The sequence below is a fragment of the Chelmon rostratus genome, chromosome 21 (genome assembly GCF_017976325.1).
Source record: "Chelmon rostratus isolate fCheRos1 chromosome 21, fCheRos1.pri, whole genome shotgun sequence".
NCBI classification, from domain to species: Eukaryota; Metazoa; Chordata; class Actinopteri; order Chaetodontiformes; family Chaetodontidae; genus Chelmon; species Chelmon rostratus.
Window position 1 is genome coordinate 9,389,056 of NC_055678.1, and position 22,136 is coordinate 9,411,191.

Sequence of the window (22,136 nt, forward strand, 5' to 3'; positions counted from 1 at the left end):
AATGTGTACATAAATCTCAGTTTATTTGATTATAATTATTGTGATTTTTTTGGAGATGGGGAACTTTTCTTTTATACTACAGTTATTGTTGACTGCTTGAAATTAGTAAAGGTCATTTTTTGGCAATTATTGATAGACTTTCTGTAAACAGATGTTTTTAAGATTTATTATCTTCTCCCAGGGCCGTGGAGGAACTTAAAAATCATCACGTTAATTTCGAAGATATATAAAATACATACACATGCGTGCCCATATACTAGAAAGAAATTGCACACAAAAAAAGATCCATCTATTTGCTTTAATTAAATAAATATCATTTGCTGCTCAGAGGATTATGGCGGACTGATTAGCATATCTGATATGAATTGTTATGCATGCATATGTAATTACATTTTGATGGGTAAAGAAGAATATTTTTTTTCCCTTTGCTATCCATGTCAACAGAGGTAAAACGTGTGTTTTTGACAGGACACCAGCACCTCCATCGCTGCATTTGACGGGATGTGTGGAGTTTTTCAAGGCAGGCCACTTTGCATAAAGTTAAGATGTACCTTTGTACTTCTCTTGTGTGCTTCCGGGAATAGAAGCAAATTCTCACCCAAGATTAAAAAAGTGACAAAAGACAGACCTTTCAAAAGGATTAAAAAAAGCTCCTTTTTTCTTTTCTGAGTAATAAGGTATCTTCTGAAAGCGCTCATTCTTTTTTAGATTACAAAGCCTGATTAGTTGATTTCGTCTTAAGGTGTGGGGCTCAGTCTCTACATACTGTAACTGGAATGAGAGAGTTTCAGTGTATTTTCTTTATAGAATGGAAGATTCTACAGGATCAGGTCTCTGATATCTGCTCTTCTGACCTCAAGAGTGAGCCTGTTGCCACTTAGCTATTTTTTCTTAACACCCGAACTTATAATCAAAATCTGCTACTGTATTAAGCAGTCACTATTGCACTGCTGTTTATGTTTGACATCAAATGGGAAGGCGGTAATCACTCAGGAATCTGTTGTTTTCCAGAGGGGAATCCAAAAACTGGAGTGTATACTGTAGGTACAGGGGAAATAGCGGCAACACTTTCATTTCAATGACATTTTCCATTCTTTATACTTTCTTTGTTATCTGCACTGTTCTCATTGCAGAAACGCTTCATACATTCATCTGTAACAGACAGCTATTTAGAAATACCAAAAAACCCTGCATATGGTTTGAAGGCGACGTAAGCCTTAACATTCAAATCAATGCTTCTCCCAGGCTTCCTCGTCTCAATTACTGGTGAAGTCGTCTTTCCCCCTAAGTTGCACTGCAGCTCTTTAAGATGAAACTCGACTTAAATGGAATATGTGGGTGTTTTCCTGGCAACAAATATGTGTGTGTGTGTGTGTGTGTGTCTTCCTTGTGTACAAGTGTACATGCTGTCTTCAAATTGATGCTTATTGTCTTTCTGGTCTCACTCAAATCTGAAATTCCTTTTAATTTCCTGACTGAAGCACAGTGACCACTTATTTACCCCTTCACCGAAGATGTGGCTTAAAAAAAAAGACATTAGACATGAGAATTGAAATTAAAAAACAGCATAAACATTAATTAGATTTTGAAACAAAATGTGATCACTTTGATTATTTTCAATATACTTTTTTTCTGCAGACATTTGAAGAAAGATTAAAGCGGTGAGTTTTATATTGTATATCTATTTTTGTCACTTATATTTGCCATAGAGCGCCACGTCTGATATTAATTTGAATCAAAAGAGGATTACACGTGTGACATTTTAGCCAGTTTTTCTAGATATCTCCGAATTTGCTGTCACATAATTAAAAGTGGCAGCAATTATCACAAACTTAAAAGTTAACAGTTGAACCAAGTGTTTTAGTTCACAATCACAAAACAATTACAAAAACATCTTGAGCAGCACATTTTGACATAGAGCTTGTGTGTGTGTCTGTGTGTGTGTGTGGGGTGGGAGGGGGGTTGTGTTTTATTTGAGTCAGTGCTGCCGTTCTTCTCTTTTCCCCACAGTAGGCGTTCTGTGGTTAGCTTAGGTCCCCGCGGTTGAGTATTGTTTGGGTGCGCTCTTTATCTAATGGGTTTTGTGGCCTGGGTCAATCAGGCCTCCGTCTAGTCAGTAATTACTCCAGAGAACTGTGGCCCTCACCATCACGATAATAACAACCAAATCACATCAGCCATGACTTTCCACTCAGTGCTCCAGATTATGAGGAGAGACAAATAAAAAAAAAAAAAAATCAACTGGCTCGATTGTGATTGGTTCCAAAGTTATTTCAATCAAGGAACTTGATATCATCACTCTTGAGGTTAGAATTGGCTGTTTCAAGTTTGATTTGTGCTTTTCTTATGGAAAGTAGCATCAAAGTACTGAGTACAATAGCTTCTTCAAACTTTTACTGATAATAGGAAGATACTGGGAAAGGATACTGTATTTGAGGAAAGAAATGTCCCCACCAGGTAATTGGTGTTCCTCCACTGAATCTCTTACTTTGTTTTATTTATTTAGAGGCGAGAACTAAGTAAATATAGAGAATAGAAAGAATTTGTGTTGAGAAAAAGTGATATTTTCATTCTTATGCTGGTGCTTGTGTTTGATTTTGCCTACCTCCTGCAGCCCACCTAGAAACCCTGTCAAGGCAGGGAGAGAAAGCGAAGGAGGCTTAGTAAACACTTTCTGTGTCTGCTGCTGGTGTGTATTTAGTTTAGAGGGCATGCCAAGAGGCTGTTTTTCCATGGGTCGGGCGTCTGTAAACAAGCGGTACAACGGCAGCCCACTCTTCGACAATCGGAGGTGGCACACTCTGAAGTGTGTATGAAATGTGTGTATCTGAGTGTTTGTCTTTTTTTTTTTTTTTTGGACATGGCATTCCCTCTTATTCTAGCCTATCTGGAGACAGAGAAAGAGAGAGAGCGTGTGTGTGAGCGTGTGTGTGAGTGTGTGTAAATGTGTGTGTGTATGTGTGTGTGTATGTGTGTGTGTGTGTGTGTGTGTGTGTGTATGTGTGTGAGGCAACCCCAAATCCGATGGGCCGCCAATGGGTGATGAATTATTCCCTGTCTGAGTCTCAGCATTGGTGTTATCACAGAGCCTGCCACTGCACTGGGATGACAGCGGTGACAGCCCCCAGAAAAGATTTAGCGCTGACAAGTGATACTTCCTCATAATACATCTCCCTGGCCCTCTCCCCTGTCCCCCTGTTCCACAGCCTCTCCATGCACACAAGATGAGTTTTTTTATCCCTCAACTTATATTTGTTTAAGTGGGCAAGGTGGTGGGGGGCTCTCTTCCACCACTTCTGTGCCCCAAGTGCACTAGGTACAGTAGATCACCTTCGAAGGGAGTCATGGGCACAAACCCAGACGTGCTTGTTTTCAGTACATGTGTTGTAGGGGTACACATCCACTCAGAGACACACTCTCAGACATACGCACAACCTGCATGTGTGACTTGTCACCGAGTGCCATTAGGGGGCTCTCGTGCTTAAGGAATGCCTGTTGTGTTCTTGCATCAACAACAGTACTAAGCCATATTTCCCCACTTGTTTTCTCTTTTTGCTCTCCTCTGTTTCTCCCTTATCTTCTTCTTTTTGTCCTTCTTCCTCATCCTCCTCCCCCTGCAGAAAAGGTCACGCATTGCCTACAGTGATGAGGTGCGCAACGAGCTCCTGGGGGATGACGCCAGCTCCTCAGAGAACCAGGTGAGGTGCTAATCAGGGGCCCAAACGACACCAGTGTGGGTGGCTGACTGGCCCCCAGGGTGAGGAGGTGGGCCCCTCATAGGGGCCATCGAGAGCTGAAACCACAGTATTGTCACCAAGTCATGCGGAAGGAACACTGTTTAATGCAAAGCTGGGCTGCCAGTGAGTGGGCTCAGGGCATGGGACCAGTGTCTGGCTAAAGCCAGATTGTGACCGACACACACATGCGTACACAGGCGCACACACACACACACATGCACACCTAAACACACAATCCAACACAAATTTAAATCCAAAAACCCGGCCTCCCCACTCCAACCGTCCCACAGCTGTTCTCCAGCCGGGTGTGGACTTAGGCCAATAATAGATCCTCCATCAGGTTCCACATACGTACATACAGACATACATGCACACGCAGAATTACTAAATCTTGTTCTCTGGTCTTTCTTTAAACTCCAAGGGTGGCGAACCTGCACAGCGCAGATACTCAAAACAGTGCAGGTTCTCATATTGTTGACAACTGATATAAAAAATAAAATCACAGAAATAATATAAAACACTCCATAGAAATGATCCTTAAATAATTGTATTTAGTATTTAATCAGCCTTTAATCAAAAATCTCTAATTCTATTTGACTGCTTCATGGTTTTGATCTATTATCTATCAGCAAATTCACAATTGGTTTATTATTTTTTGAAAGATGATGACTGATGTTTTGTTTGAATATCAGTTCAGCCTGTTGAATTTGAGGCATATAAACAACAGATAAAGACCACATTAACAATTTTCATTCATTGTCAGCAACGTCTACAAAAGAGTCATTCACAGCAGTTATGAAAGTGGCAATGAAGAAGAAAAACAATTATCTTGAATTGTGATCTTAATTGGCCAAAATATGCCACATGTTATTTTAAACTTAAGCTGTTTTGAATAAAATGTTTTGAATGAATGTAGAACTGCATCAAAACAGCGATACATCAACGGATTCAGCAAACAGCGTTTTAACATTTAAGACGCACTTACCTATTGCTCACCTGCACAGCTGCCACTCATACGCAGCCACTCTCAACTATGACCAAACGTCTTTTGACTAATTATATATTGCCTTTAGAATCGGCTGTCAACTTGGAGGGGTTACTGTGTCTCAAGGCACGCACAATCACACACACTCGCATGCAAATAAATACTTTGCATTTGCAAACGTGCACTCTCAAAAAAGAAAAAAGACAAAGAAGAATACTCAAATGCATATTTGCACATTTAGTCCCAGAGTGCTTCATGTGAGTATATTTAGATGTTTCACAGCTAAGCAAAGCTAAATAAAGTTGTCTGGGTTTTTTTGAACATTTCCCTATTACCATTTCAATGATGACCCATGAACTGCACATCTTAGCAACATATGTATCTCGAGCCACGATGTGTAATTGAAATGCATATTCCTGGCAAATTAGTGAGACACAAAAGTGACTCTGACATTTTATGCAGAAGTTGGTAGGAGATTTGCTGTCAGAAATGTCACGTTTGAGACACTGATGAGTTCTATCAGAATACTGTCAAGGAAAGGCTGGAAAAAAGTCTCACATTTCATTTTAAATCTTATTTCTCTTTCATTAAAAATTCGTCTAAAAATACTTAAAAGTAATTTTATAAATCTGGAATTTACTTATCTCAAAGAAAAAGAGAATAAATCAGTGTAGAGTGAATATTATGTGTTGATGTTATACATGTATATTCTCATATCTTTGGAAATAGTAGTTTTATTGCTGTAATTATTGTTTTAAAAATTAATTATTATTCTTGACAGTATATATCAAATTTATTTGATTTTGTTTTATGTCAAATTATTTTATTACTAAATGAAAAACAGTAAAATGTTGTGCTACTTTAATCCATGCATGCACCTGTGAGGAAAAAGAAAGGAGGCAGAACACTGTCCACAGCTCCATTCTTAATTCTCACTTCACATAAACATAATAATTTAGATTATTAAATGTTAAATAACATTAATAAAATCAAAGTTCTGTTAAATGCTATAAAATGCATTTACCATAAAACATATTTAACATTGGGAATTCAGGCCAAATGTGACGCACAAAAAAAATGGAAGATATAGCAAGTGACACATTCCTTTTTCACACAAGTCTTCATTTTATTTTATTTGCCCAAATTCTGTTTAAAAAAAACATATTACCAGGGCTCAAAGGCTTAATATGTTTAAAACATGCAGTGTAAGTTATTGAGTTGTGGAAAAACACAGTAATAATTTGCAATAATAATGTCTGATGAAAATTGTAATTATACAACATATCTAAAACACACCTAAAGCCGTAGAAAGAGTTCATGCTCAGGGCAAAAGCAAAGTAAATAGATGATGTATATTTTCCCTTTTTCTCCCAGGTGCCGCATTTACCTCATTTTAATTTTAAAACTTGTGGAGATAATACTTGTCTTGGTCTTGCTGTGAGTGGAGTACTCGGAACTTCAGGGTTTTTTATCTAACGAGACGGCGGTGATAGGAGAGGGGAAAAGATGGTGGGGGCCGGGGCAAGTCGGTCAATTTAATTCCTGACGATCTGAAAGAGGTCAGGATCATTTCATATAGCCCTGGCTGAGCAGATCATTACCAGTCACAAATCTGTTGGTTACATGGCAAGGATTTATAGCTAAGTAAATAGGGAACCGTCATAAGTTCTGAAAATGGCGTGTTGGCCCTGCGATAATGGCTAAAGGACGATTTAATAGAGTTCGGCATTTATTCGTTATCTGTATGCGGACAGAGACTGAATTGGCACTATCGCTCGTTTTTTTAATAATGTGGTAGGCTACTATTGCACATTTTTTCTTTCTGTTTCCTCTGCATGCAACACACGCACAAATGTTGGTGCGCGTGCACACACACACACACACACACACACAGACGCCACACACAAAGCAGCAAATGCACACACATTTTTCACACACGAACACTATACGGAATAGTTTCGATTTCAGTCACAGCAGACGGCTTGGCCACAAGAGATTGTGCTGGTTTGAGCCGGCATGGACCAGATTTTACAGGCTACAAAGGAAGCAGATTACCACTTGTATCGAATTCCGTATTGGATAAAAAAAATCTTTTGTTTGAAAAAAAAATTGCTGATTATCATAACAGAAAAATTGCAGCAGTGCAATTTTGAATACTGGCTGGCATCACAAAAACACAAGGAAAGGCGCTCATGCAGGAGTAATTATAACATTTACAATATTTTGTATTTACTGCTCTGTATCTCATGAGCGACGCGAGCATCGTTGGCTGTACTAAAGAATGGACGCCAAAGAAAAATAAAGCTAAACAGGAAGAAAGAAGAAACACGGCTCAACATGCCCCTCGTATAGTTTTAACAAATCCTCCACAAGCACTTGCAATCAGTCAGGCAGCACAAATGAGCTAGAACAAGTTTTGTTTGGTACCCATTGACTGATGGCAGAGCTGGGGTGAGGGATCGCAGGATCTGCTGGGGTTTTTCAAGCCCCAAATAACCACATCCACTGTGTAGTTTTAAACTTTGGCCTCTTCAATAATGCATTCTTAGTGGGGAGTTGCTGCTTAAGTTAGAAAAGACAGTTTCCACTCTTAAGTGCGTCTTGTTACTGCCGACATTTTCAAGGAAAGGAAAGCTCTTTAGAAAAACATGCAATTATACTTGTTTACCTCCCACATTACAGATATTGGCAATATTTTTATATTTGCAATATGTGAACCGTCAAAGTTGTATTTTTTGATTGGTGGAAAAAACAAGAGATGCAGGAGCTATTTCTGAGATGCTTCTGTGACAAATGCAAGATTGTGATGTATGAAGTACCTGCTATTTGTGTGTGTGTTTTATATAGTATATATTCCTCCTGAATTTATTATTAGATGACAAATTTCTTTGAGTGTGTACTAGTGGTGTATTATAAATAGAGGAGATAAATGTATGCAGTACAGTATTGTTTATTGTCTTCTAGGATGTCAGTGAATAGGTGCAAATGTTTAAATGTCAGTTCTCTTATTTATTCTGGTCGTAGGAGCAAAGAGAAGGAGCTTCATTTTCTTCTCTTTGTCAGTTGTTTTCAATTATTTGAACACAAAGATGCCATTTCCTGACCCTCTCCCAGCTGTATTTTGTAACCTTAAAGTTAGCAATCAAGTTTGTAATTCAAGATCTAAGGACTCTCCCCTTTGTATGATCCAAAATGATTCCAGACTCACAAAATTCAAAATAAACAGCACAAGCAACACTGGCCCTGAGCCTCCCTTAAGATCTGCTAACCTTTAATGTTGGCCAAGAAATGTGGATTTAAAAAAAACAAATCACCTCTAAAAGGCTCGCGAATCAAGAAATGTGTCCTTCCCCCTTTTCCTCCAAACGCGTTGCTTTCCCACGATAAGCCCCAGCCTTCCCTTTCCTCCTCCACAGCCCTCACTTAAGAGCAGGCAAGGGAAGCAACCTTTTTAATTGTGATTAGGCATAATTAATCGCAAATGGGATTGTTGCCCTCCCTCAGACGTCTGATTCGTTATCAGAGATGCAAGGTTTTCCAGGACAGGGAGTAGGAATAGCATTTCTTATTTACTTCACTTTAAATTTGCTATTCTCTTTCATCAAAAATGTATAGCTATGCTAAGATTCATTTTTCATGATCTGTGGCTGTCCCAATAATAAGCTGCGCTGTATGTATGTACAATGGTAGCATCACATGGCTTTCCTGCATAACCTAAACAGCATGCACCTTTACTGAGATACATGGGCTATATAAAATATTGACAGCATATCAGCACTGATAAACAGTGGTACAAATGGAGTGGCTCAGCATTTCTCCAACTCGGTTCCAAGGGGCACATATTTCTTTTTATGCTTTTCCAGAAAATTCAGCAAAATGACAGATACAAAATATTCTTCCTCAACATTTAAAACTGTAACTGTGCAGACTACATTTTACTCACCCCCCCTTTTCTCTTGCTATATCAGCTTTTGTGATGTGACTTCCTTGATAATGTTAGTTGATACTGCAAGTGGAGCGATCCATTCCCTCTCTTTGTTTAATGTGACAGCGCCAGGACTTGATCTTTGTTTGTTCAAAAAAAGTCAGCCCGAGCGGCGTGTTTAGCTTCGTTTAATGTGTTTGTCTTGTGATTTCCAAATGCTAAACATGCAAACGGATAAATCGTCAAGGTTAATTCTGCACCCAGCCACATGACTGATCTCCCTCCTGCCATGTTTTTTCTGCTTTTTTTTAATCTCTCCTTCACTCTCTCCATCTTTCTCTCTTCCCTATTCTGCTCTCATGATGCAGTTGATAAAGTTACGTGAAGAGGTAAGTGCTTCTCTGCTCTGACAATTTAAATTCTGCTTTCCCACTGAAATTTCAATTTGCCCTCCTCTCTCCTGTAGAAAATTAAAATCAGGTCATTTGGACACTTTTTTTTTTTTTTTTTGCATGTCTGATTGAACACCTTACAGGCCACGGCAAAGATAATGAATTCACTGAAGGCCAGTTTCTCCAGATTTCCCCACCTTAAATCTCAGAAAGTGAAGATAAGATATTATTTCTGATTGTCTTTTTGAAGACAAATATTGGAAAATGAAGCAAGGCTCAGAGTAGCTTTGTCCAACAGAACTTCATCAACTTCTTAGTTTCGAGAGGGAACTGCTGCTTGTAAGATTTAATATCCCTTAGTTTTCTTGAATGGGGCCATATTAGTTGCTTTCTGCCTCTTAAGAAATTGGATTGAGGTTATCATTAGTGATATGACATGTGTTTAAGGCTATACATGATGATGGGCTGTGGGGTACTTGTTTTGTTGTTCACCACTACATTAACATCACCATCATTGCCAAAGATAACTGAACTCAATTCATGAGCTCATACAATATATTCAGAACGAAATGTAATGAAATTGTGTGTCAACTCAAGTGGAAATATACAGTTCAAAACAAACAAAAATGTCATGAAACAAGCCGATAGCTGCACGATAGTCTTGAAACTGTCATCTACTGTATGTTTCTGGCTTATACATCATGTTAATTTTTGGAAATGCAACACCTTGAATATCATTTTGGTTGAGCAGATAACATTAATACGTTAACAATATGCAGCCAGCAGAAACAAGAATCACTGGTAGCTTGCTGCTTAGCTGACCAGCTTACCAAACTAGAAATGCCATCGTAAGGTTTTGTGGATTAACGACCAAGTAAGAACCTTTGCTCATTAGCATTAATGATTATTTTACTTATCATACAACTTTTTCCTGTGTCCAGTTCCATGAGCAACAGTTTGCATTACTCTCTCCATGACTGTTCTCTCTCTTTGAGGCGGTAAGGGAAAGGCACTGATGTTGGAATAAAATCGTGCTTCCTTCAACTTTTGTTGCAGTATCTGCATAAGCTGTAACTGTAATACAGATTCTCTAATTGAGCTGCTCCACTCATGATTAAATACAAATGAACTCTGGAAATTAAATTCGTCTTTCAGTTAAACAAAACGAATTGAAGCAAATATAATATTGGACTGCCATGACAACCCATCCATTTATTATGTTTCTTTTAAGCCTGACACTTCTACTCCAGACGTCATTTAGATAAATGATGCAGCATGATGATTCAAATCAGTGTTGTAAAAATGCCTGTAATGTTGATTTAACGGTCAGAATAGGTGGTTTATTATGTTAGATAGTGGTATTTAAAAAGGCTTCTGTTGGACTGTACAGCAATAATACTAATATTAGCTCAAATGCCATCATGCTTGTAAATTCTTGCATATATCAAATATGCACTTAATTAATTAATTAATAATTGACACTCAGCAATTATATTTCTATTAATACTTGTGAAAATCCTGTTTTCGAGAAGGTGTATTTACCTCTCTCACTGAGGCAGGCTCACTGTTTCTGTTGGTTGCCTTTTGAAGCGTGACTGAAGTCGTATTTGCAGGTGTACTTACAGTATGTTGTTAAATGTGCCTTTCAGTGAGGCTGTGATCAAGACAGTAATTCAGTTCCTATTAAAATCCTCACCATTCACACCTATCCATAATTTAGAGCGCCAAGCAGGCCCAGATGCCATGTTATCACGCGTTTTTCTTTTATTTACCTGTACTTTTGTTTCCCCTTCTTCTTCCCACCTTTTTTGTGCGTTTCCTCCTAGCCTGAGGTTCAGAAGACACCTTGAGTTACCTCACCTGCCTACCCCTTTAGAATGTCCCGATCTGTGTAATCGGGCTTGATTCTGCGCCCTCTTCGCCATTGCACTTCTCCATTGCAATCTTTTACCCTTCTGCTCTTCCTGCATTTGAATCAAAGGCTGGTGCAGCTTATACACACTTAAGCCTTGCTTTTAAAAAAACTATACTTTTTTTCTTCAGCTGAAAAACATGTTTAAATATTTAGCACCCATATTCACAGCTGTTTGACACTTGTAATTCCTCGTCTTACAAGTCCCAAACAAACGGCACAGAAGATCACACAGTCAGTCTGAATCACAGCTGTCATCATTATTCACTTTGACTCTCCCCCACCCTTATTGAAATAATAAGGAAATCATCTGAACTTTGGAAAATGGTGATAGTAACCGCCTGTGTTTGATATTGAAAAAAGGCAGGAGAGCGAAAGAAGAGGGGAGAGATTTCTTTTGAGCTACAGCTGCATTGTTCTGGGGCTCCCTGTTAATAACTTACAACTGAAGAGTGTTGCTTGACGCAAAAAAGCACAACAAAAAAACACCATTTTCATGGTTCCTAAGAAGATCTTTGTTCAAAATGTAGGTGTCAGATGAAAAGGCATACATGCATAGACAGAAAGGGTGGTGGTGGTGGTGGTGGTGGTGGTGGGGGGGTGCACCCGTGCACTCAGAGATGCACAATATTTATCATATATTGTATTAAAATCTTTTGCTAGAACGCTCCATGAGGCGATCAGATATGATTTTTGTGAGATCCTTAGTTTTTCTAAAGTAGATTAACAGCAGATCTCAATTGCAAACTAGTATTTGAGCTTGAATAGGTGTCAGGGTATGAGTGTCTTTGCCTTATTCGAAGGTTTTATGATTGTTATATCAGAGCCACGGGGGTCAAGCCTTGATATCGGACATGTAGCACAGTAGGGGCTGGCAGCCACTTTGCATTTCCATCCACTAAAATGCTGACAAGTATGTCTTGGATTTTGCTTGCTAACTGCAGAATAAAACTGTTGCTGAGTACATTGATGGTACATTTTTGTCGTGTGACATTCGTATATTGGAACAAAATTGCTTTCCTGGGAGGTAAGAGTCACCTCATTTGAGATTACGTTTGCAGACTTAATCTCTCCATCAGGTTCCACTGTGACTACATACTGTAGGATGTTTAGTTTTAATTGTACACGTTCCTTTTCATTATTTTCCATGGTATCATCCTGTGTCCGTGGCTGGATTGTTCCATTATTAGGGCCATCGCAGTGTGCCATTACTGGATTCTTAGTGGCTGAACTCTCACCCTTTCCTTCAGGTTCTGTCACCGTCAAACTCGGGGCGCATTATTCTAATGATCACACACACATATACACATCCACTGCCACCACTACCCCCCAGCACCCCCGCTCCTACCTCACGCACCCACCCACCCACACTCACCCTCCCCTCCCCTCCCCCCGGCCCTAAAAGAAGACAGAACGAGGGAGAGAGAGAGAGAGATTCAGGAGGAGAAAGCTTTGAAGTGGCTTTCCATCGCAGTGAGTCTGCCGGCCGTCTCCCCGAGACGTGTCACCTTTGCCGAGAGGGAATAGGAAAATCACGTTTCGAATGGTAATGATAACATACTAATCACTTGAGCTCTTTGAAGAACCGGGGGAGTGCGCTACTCTGTCAGTATCCCTGGCTGCCTCATGCTCCCAGGCACACACAGGCACTGCAGCCATGGTCTAGGTGTATTAGCTTAAGCATTGCATGTCAATACGTCCCCTCTGATCCATAGGGGCTCATTATAGCCCAAGCTTGGTATCCATTTTCTCCCATGTGCACACTGCCACCGTCTCTGCCGGTGCCACTACCACTTCCACACCCATGTAACCCCTCCCCGAATCCCCTACCACACCCTTCACCAAAAAAACACCACACCTTGCATCCTGTCCTACTCACCGTCTCCTCATCGCTCTCCTCCTGCCAGCAGCCCATTTTACCACCCACCCATTTTCCTATCACTCCATCCTCCCCCTGCCCTCCCTTTAACTATTAAAAAGTATCTCTGCAATTTTAAATGACATCTGTCAGCGGCGCGAAGAAAAAGGAAGCGAGGGAAAGAAAAGAGTTCAGAGGGAGTTTTCTCCTCCCTGCTCTTTTCCCATCCCTCTTATTGTCAAACTTTGAAAAGTGTGTCATTGAGCTTTTTTTTTTTCCCTCCACGTTTTTCATTTCCTCTGAGTGATTAGCTGGTACACATTTTGACAGCCTAACCAAAACTAGAGATTTCACTTCTTCCCCCTGTCCCCTTCGCTCATGTGATGGGCATAAACCCTTGTCAGAGAGGCGGTTGTCATTTGTAGGGTTGTTTTTTGAATGTCAAGTATGTTACATCTGATCAGTTTCTTAACATAGCGTATTAGAAAGGCCATCAAAACCAACAAAATTCGGGTAAACATTTAAGTCTTCCGTGTTTATGCTGTTTATGATTCTCACTACTGAATGCAGTTTGGATATCATGAAAGCTGGGTCTCTGTTTGGACTCACACATATGCACATATGAAGTTTGTATGTTAGAAAGGTGGTTGAAACTTGCACTGAACACACAGATTAACAATAAACTTTATCGGGTTGAAACAATGTCCAATGAGACAGACTGCATGATGGTGTTAGCTGCTTTATAAGGAAATGTTGTATAGATAATAGGTGCAAAATTCAAATTACTTTAGGTCTTTTAAATGCATCTAAATCTTTGGCCGACAGTTTATAAAAAGGTGAAGCAGTCAAGATAATTTTAACCAGTCACCAACATAACAGTTTGGTCAATATTTCAAATCTGCTTGAAGCACCCATGATGATGGAAGTGCATGAAATAAAAAATCTTCAATATAACAGTTAATATCCAGGCAGTGTTTCAAACAAACAGTGATAAAATGGACGCTTCCATGATTAACCCCCGTGTGATACACTAGGATCTTGTAATGAGAGACATGGTTTATTAGATCTTGGGAATCGTGTTAAAAACAGATCAGGTCAGAAACACAAATCAAACTTAATGCAGACATTTGGGAAACACTCTAAAATAGTGATGCACTCCCCGTGCTGTAGCATCCTTTTGAAGAAAAACTTAAATGACCGTCCAACACGTAGTAACACGTGTGTGAAGTGGAGAGGAAAAACACGTTGGCATTTTCTGGCATTTTATTGCAACCACAGCCAGCAAGGCAGGAAAATCATAGTTAGTTTTGTACAATGATTTCACAAGTGGAACGTTGAAAATATTAATTCAGGTATCCCCAGCTAGAGATTTTCTGCTTTCTTAAAAATGGTTTCCAGCGCTCACTGACAAATTGACCTGTAGCTATTAGTTGAGATAAAATTCAGGGTCACCCTCACAGGAAAACATTTAAGTAATTGTCAGATAACCTCAACTAAGTACTCACAACATGTGTATAAAAGTCTCACTCATTTCTAAGAGCTCTGAATAGGTAACAGGATAATAAAGCATCTATTACATTGAACAATACACACTGTCAGGTATAGAGCAGCATGTAGTTAATGTAAGCTTTTGTATAAATGTAGCATTTCTTCCTTGTTATCCATCTTTTTGTATATTTAAGTGTTTTAAAAGCTAATAAAATGCCCTTTTCCACAGAACTGCTTATATATTTATATAAGTGTATCTGCTGATACATGGTGCAGTAATTGGATATGTGAACACAATAAAATAAAACCATAATGGTAGATTCCTACATATGAGAGCCCCTAAGATGGAACTCAAGGCCGTCAGTCAACAGATCACATCTTTTCTTGCCTTACTTGTCAGACATGAATTGTTTAGCTATAGAGACGAAACGAGAACCGCTCATTTTCTTGGTATCTAAGGAACAGCTATCAGTTGATATGTGTACACATGATATTCGAGTCCTACCTAACACCTTGATACCCATAAACATCCACTTTGAAAAAAATGATCAAATTGCTTCTTTAATTATTCATGAAATGCATCTTTTCTTGATATTCTGTGTGAACTCCATGCTTTCAGTGGGCAGCCCTGTCAATTGTTGATAGCTGTGAGTAAGCCAAGGGGGGATGCAGTAACTCATACATCATGAATACTGTTTTGGCCCTCTAATGCGGATAAACAAGAAGCAGAAGATAAATTTGTGCTTTTGTTAAGGCTAATTATAACGTTTCACACCTCTGCAATGATGTTCATTTGATATACATTTATGAAACTGAGGATTTTGAAAAGGCTTCAAATAATCATCGTTACTGTTATTCAGGAAATTATCTATGTAGCATTACTGTCTACAGCTGGGGGAGTAAATGTTGATTTTGTCGTAAATTTCCCTGGACAGGATTTTCTTTCACCTGGAAACCTTCAAATAAAATTTTATTTTATTTAAATACAATCCACCTCCCTGCCTTAACTTTTCTCTGGGTGCAGCAGAAGGCAGTGCTGTGAAACAATACAAGGAGGCAACAAACCTCAAAGTATTTCTTGTTTTCATGTCCAAGATGAGGCGGCAGCACCTCTTACATTGTCAGCCTCAACATGCATATGCTTGATATTCCATCAGCATATAACACATTGTCATCCATGAAGGTTATTGCCAACCTGGCTGTATTATGTTGTCGCTGTGGATGTGGTCTGTCTGTTTAGGTGACAGTGTTGATGTGTTTCTTTGAAATGGGTCCCAGCCCTCTCAATCAGTTTTTTTTTTTTTTGTGTGTGTGTGTTTGTTTCTCTGGCTTCATTTTTTTTTCTCCATTTGTTGCAGAGAGCGCATCTGTTGGACAACACAGAGAAGCTGGAAAGGTCATCACGGAGACTGGAAGCCGGCTACCAGATAGCAGTAGAAACTGGTAGGTATTCTGTTTTGGATTGGTTTAGGAAGGAGTGGGGTGGTGTTGGGAGGGGGTTCAAGATAGTGGCGAGGATGAGTGAGCGACAGCAAATTGTCTTGCTCGTATGCGAGGTGGGTGGATATATGTGTTTGTGTGTGTTTGGGTGGAGGGGGGAGAGGGGGTCGAAAAAAAAAAACTCTTTCCTTGACGCCTGATGACATTTTCGGGAGCACATCAAAGGCGAGCCGGGGAGGGAGAGAGAGAGGTGTACAGGCGACAGATCGGGCGCCGCTTCTCCTTGCTCTGCTCCCGAAGAAAATTCGTGCATCGTTGTGTCTGTGTGTGTCTGTGTGTGTTTTGCATGTGTGTGTGTTGGGTGGGTGGTGGTGTGTTTTTTTCACACAAACAGACAGGGGGTCTATGAAAATAAACAACGTCAGCGTTCCTCCTGAAGTTCTTAATTCAGGAGTGCAGAAGGAAGAAAAAAAAACATAATATCACTTTCTAAATAAACCTTCCAAAAAAAACACACACAAACTCCTTTTTTTCCTCATTATCAAGGATGTTTTTTTATCTTAAAATAGGAAAAAAGCTCATTGGGATCTTAAATAGATTTAACCAGTTAGCATATTTTTTTTCCTTCCTGTCTTCCTTCCTGACAGTCACCACATTATTGAGGCAGAGTGTATTCCTCAGAGATGTATCAAAGCTCATTCTTGAAGTATCAACCGGCTTTCTGTGGCTTCCGTTGTAGTTTTGAAAAAGTTTGTCAATTTACACTATAATCGCGGGGTGGCTGGCGTGTGCGACATCGACAGATTTAATAATTCAAGTCAAGGAAGGTTCGCACGCAGACCACCGGCTTTTGATGTTCTCTGTAACTTGCATTCACAAATTCATAAATACAATCTACATTCTGTGCTTAAAAATGTTGATTCAAATGCCTCAGATGATCCCGCCGTTATCCGAGTTTCTCGGCTGTGTCAAATTCTGCGACAGCCGGCAGGTTTTTTTTAAATTCTATCCAGTCACATCATTCACTAGACTGGCTTGTGTTTTTGATGTTTTCCCTCACAGCTTGGTTGGTGTTAAAGAAGTGGGCCGTAGCTTAACCGTGTTCAGTACCTACTGGGCCCGGCGGTTTCTCCTGCTGTAGTTGGCCACATGCCCCTTGACCCTGTGTCACTGGTGGCCGTCTCATCCACTGAGTGTGCGGCTAGCTAAGAACAATGCTCGTTTATCCTGCCTTGGTCCCACACACTTGGCTTGGTCCACACCAGCTGGGGCTGTGTTTGTGGTTTGGTGGGGAAGCTTCGCCCCGCGTCTTTAATCCATGACCCCTTCCTTTACTGTGCTGTCGATACCAACCCTCCGCTCAGATGCACAACCTGAAATGGCAGTGTCTCTGGGTCAAACAGGGAATACATCTGCACAAAGAACATTGATAGACAGAGAATATGCACTCCTCCACAAGACTAATTACTATATATGCCAAGCTCTCAAATTCAACAAACACTGGGCACAAACATGAGGTAGCCATATTTATCCACTGGTTTATAAGGTTTGACAGTGTTTGCCATCTGATCCCATATTCAGTTTGGTCTTTAATTTAGTGTTGTTCACCCATTTCAAACTACATATTTACTCTTGCGGTTCCACAACGGCTCGTCACAACACTTCCCAGACATCTTCATGAAATCCTGCACTATTTAGATCATAGTCCTGCCATAGTTCTTAGAGTATCAAGACGCAGTACACTCTGGACTGGGATTTGTCTTTTTGCAACCGCTTAACAGTTTATTTTTATATTTCAACAAAAGCTCCAGTTATTGTAGTTCCTTCTCCTTCACACCAACAAATACAAAATAATGAAATAAGAATCCAAGAAGTGCGCCACGCTTTATTCACGCACATTATGAAAATGGCATTGGCAATTGTTGAGGAATAAGCTTTGAATTTTAAAACACAGAGGTGTGGCACCCTTAGACGTTAAACAAGAATAATTAGAGCATTAAGTGTTTCTCCAATCAGACACTCTCTAGTCATACTGTAAATTCTTTTCCTGCCATAAACCTTACCTCTCCTCAGACATCTAAGCTGTACTTTTTCCACGAAGAGCAGTTTAGCGTCGTTATTTTGCAGTAATTCAAAGTTGCATTCTCCATCCACAATGACACAGTAGCCCTTAAGAACTGTAATTGACCAATGGGGGAAGTGGAACTAAAAGACATTTTATTTCAAAGAGATAGATCCCGAACAAAGAAATATCGTAGAAACTCAGCTTTGCCCCCTTTTCTCTTCAGCGTCGACAATATATCTCTTAATGACCAGGAACAAAAAAAAACAGGATGCTTCTAGGTCACATTTAAGGGGAAGAAGAGGACTCTTAGTTCTAAGAAACGATGAATCTTCACACAGTACCATTTTATGAGATTTTAGATTTTTTTTTTCTACCATTCTCAATGTCTCCAGTGTATTTAGCAAAAACAAAGACTTGCCAAAAGCAGCGAGAGCCCTCAGAGGGATATAGAGGAGACTCTTTGGACATGCAGAGCTATTTACCACACGCACCCTCAAGAACCAGGGTCCTCTGTTTGTCTCATAAATAAAGTATAGAACTTCATTAGTGAAGAGCACTGACTTAAAAGCCCAGGCATAGCAACAAGCAGACATGGGGGCTAGCCCAGTTAAAGAGGGCCCCAAATAAAGAGGGAGGGCATGCAGTTAGCCAATTTAAAGACATATGAGTCAGGGGCATTTGAAATGCCCAAATGTGGAGGCTTGACTGATGTTAAATCAAAGACATGCCAGATTTTAGTCCTTCCCTCCACAGTTGAAAAGATTTTGAATGATTTATGATTGCTTGTTTAGAAATAAATAGCATGTCAGATAAGACATCTGAGTTGCAATGATTAGCTATTCCACCTTTTTGATTATTATTCATTGAGGGGGAGAGAGTTGAGTCTTACACACTGATCGACAGTTCATACAAGACTGGCAAAAAAAATGTTCCGTCAAACTCTGAATTTTCAAGTCGTGGTGGTAAAAATCCACTGTTTTGTTTACTGGCATCACTCTGATAATCAAATAGCTTCAAATCCAATTTGCTTTGTTGTGTCGACACAGAACAGCCTTTGTCGGTGGGGCTATAAATGTGCAATCATTTTAGGACATTAGTAGTGATTTTAAACTTAAAGGTAAACTTTAAACTTGAATTATGGGCCTATTGTAGCCGCAGCAGTTTTATGTGTGCTCGAAGCCTTTGTAGATTGCTCGCAGACACATGACTTGTGCAAGTTTAGGGCAATTCTAAATTTTTAGATTTAATTTTAAGATGAAATGTGGAAGCTTTTCATTTTTAAAATTACGAATGAATGAATGCATCTCTGAGGCAACATTTAAAAATAGCCCAACTCAACTAATCAACCAGCAAATGTGGAGTGAATTACTTTGAAAATTCATCCCCCTTTTATACTTGTTCAGTTGACACAAATAACTTAGCAATGCCAGCAAAATGAGCTGCTGAAACAAAGACGGAGACAGACAAAAGCCTTGCTACTCTGCATTTTAAAGGTGGCCAGCAAGAGGCTGAGAACACTTCTTAGGCGAGTGTTCTTGGTGTTTAGGGGCCTGTAATCAATCCTGCGAAATGAAAACAGCTCATTAGGGATTGATTTCAGTCCCGTTTAGATAAGCAGAGAGGGCTGGGACCGGCCCCCAGGGCCCCCAGCCTAGCCCAAAGTTCACACCATGCCAGGTAGAGAGCAGCACCACAGGCTATCAACTTTATTAGGATGGAGATAAGCTGATTAGACCTTGTCAATCAAAGGTGCCAGTGACTCCATCATGATCCAGGGGACTTTTCTTTCTGTCTCTCCCATTTTCTCTCTCTTCCCACTCTCACAATCTCCCTCTCTTTTTTGTGATAAATCATTGAAGCGACCAACAAAGTGGCAGCCATCGCCGGGCTAAGCTAAGCAGCCCTGCAGTTGTCACCAAGGCAGACGCGTGGGGACCCTGTGATGATGTGACGACTATATTAAAGAGTACATCAATTTGTTTTAGAGCAGTTTGATTTTCAGCTGCAGTGGTATTAAAAGAGAGGGGGGGAGAAGAGGGGAGGGCACGCGTGTCGGCGTCATCGAACATGATTCCAGTGGCAGAGCAAGGGGTGCTGGGACAGCAAGAAATAAATAGATAAATGACAGAGTGACGAGAAATAAATAAATATGTTTTTGTAAACATAAAAAAAAAATCTTCATGGCTCCCTTTTGAAGCAGAGTGTGGCTTTGAGTCTTGCTGAGAGTCCATGGGCGCTGGAGTGGCCCAGTAACACAGCACACGTTTGTCCCGACTCTATCTCTCCCCCTCCATCTTCGTCTCTTTCTCTGTTTCTCTCCCACTCGCTTTATTTCTCCCTGTTCCCTCTAAAGATCAGACTGGATGATTCTTTTGGTGCTGGGCCACCAAAGTGGTGCTCGCTCCTCAAATCCATAAGCAAACACTTAGCAAAATGACGTAATCGCTTACATTTACGAAGCCCGAGTGATATTTTAAGCAGGGGCTATTATTAGCTCTTGACATATTGTATTGTGTTTTTTTAATGTTTACAATATCTGGCAAATCCATAGCAATAGAAAGTCATTTTTTAAAAATATTGATAAAAGATATTCCTACAAATGCTAATCTTGCAAATTAAGATATTACAAAAATATATGTTTTTATTGGAATGGACATTTTTGGAATTTGTTCCAAAAATAGTAAATACTCATTTATTTCTTAAGCATCACAGTGTTTAGTTATTTTTGTTAATTTCCTTTAAACAGATCAATTTTAAATTAAGTTTGTATTATTCATTTGAAGTTTTGTGCGACCTGTTAATGCACCACAATTACTTGCTGTTATTATTTCACGACATGAATGATTTGTGGAGCTATATACAGTATATATGCAATCTAAATCTTTTTCTAACTAACACGTAGCTGAATCTTTTCTCCCTTCCATTTTAGTTTATTCTCTCTGTTCTACAATGTAGTTTGAATATTTTAAGGATCTCTTTTTCATTTCTCTTTTTAAAAGGACAGTTTGCTAAAGTGGATTTCCTTTAGGTATAGCATAATAAATCACTTTTTTGTAGGCTGATACAATCAGCGTGTTGTATTGTGTTCAAAAAGAATATGACGTTATTTGATAATTGTTTGATTGCTGGTGCCGAGAGCTAGAACTTAAATATTTCACAGCTTGAGTTTTCAGCTGAGGAGAAATGGGGCCTTTTTTAAAATGGGTTTTAAAGGAAAGCTATGTTTTTCTATAGCTATTTAAAAAGAAAATAATTATTAAAAACACCCCCGAAATTTCGCTTGAAACCATATTTCCTAAATATATATGCTTCAACGCATAACATCTCGCTCTCAGAAAATCTTGCCGTGGGTGAGCTGTTTATCGGTAAACCCCCGGTGGATGAAAGGCGTAGCAATAATGATTTTTTCTCTCCTAATCGGACCTTGTCAGCAAGGCGTCTTATCGTGGAGAGGAAAATGACACCGATCCTATCGAAGAGCCTGGAGTCCGAGTCGGCGGCGTGTGTCCCCCCCAATCATGGCCGGCCGTGGCCCAGCCATATCTAGCGCCGCCACAAACGGCGAGCGATGCTTTTTTCATGTGGACTTCAAAAACGTTGCGAGTCATTAAAATTGCACCCGCGTTCGGCAGCGGGGATCAGCCGCTCTGGAGCGAAAATGGGATGTGGGAAGAGGAGACTCGCTAAATGTGTTAATTCCATCCTCACATGTTTAAGGCTTAATTTTAATCTGTTTGAGGGAGGGGGAGGGGTGGAGGGACGATTGGAAAGGGGGGCGGGAGGGGCAATGAGAAAGCTTCGCGCTGCAATAAATCGCCATTATCTTTGACACCCTAGGACTCAGCTGTTCCAGGGATTTAGGGGTCCACTGGCAACAGTGTATATCGCAGGGCATGAAAACACTGTTTACGCTTGAACTGCGGTAGCTAAGGTGCAATCACCAGTTTCAGGCTGCACAGACAAAAGGCCGTACGTGCACAATGGCCAGCTAGCATACGTACTCTCAATGGAAGAGCTGAACCAACAGACTCGAGTACGTGTTCGTGAGTGTGTGTGCGCCTGTTTCCCTGTGTATCGACAGGTGTTGTTGCAGACATCCAAATATTAGCTTAAGTTAAGTGGGGCTCCAAAGATGACATTAAGTGACACGTTTGTGTAAAATAAAATGAACTTTACACCAAAGATAGATGTCCATCAACATTTCCTGGCTGAATAATCACGCTTCAGTTGAGTCTACCAACTACCACAGCAACGACTCGCCTCCTCGTGTCCCTCTGTTAGGTCTGCACAAGGTGTTAGCTAGCATTAATAATATTAGAAGAAAATCTAATAAT

General features: G+C 40.0%; 1 protein-coding gene across 2 annotated transcripts in view; it reads left to right on the forward strand.

The window, feature by feature from the left end:
- The window catches only part of vti1a (vesicle transport through interaction with t-SNAREs 1A), a 118,116-nt gene that overhangs the window by 20,108 nt on the left and 75,872 nt on the right, over positions 1-22,136 (forward strand). For both annotated transcript variants that reach the window (XM_041962809.1, XM_041962808.1), the window contains exons 4-5: positions 3,621-3,698; positions 15,656-15,740. In XM_041962809.1, coding sequence (XP_041818743.1) covers positions 3,621-3,698; positions 15,656-15,740 — 163 coding nt within the window. The remainder of the gene's footprint in view (positions 1-3,620; positions 3,699-15,655; positions 15,741-22,136) is intronic.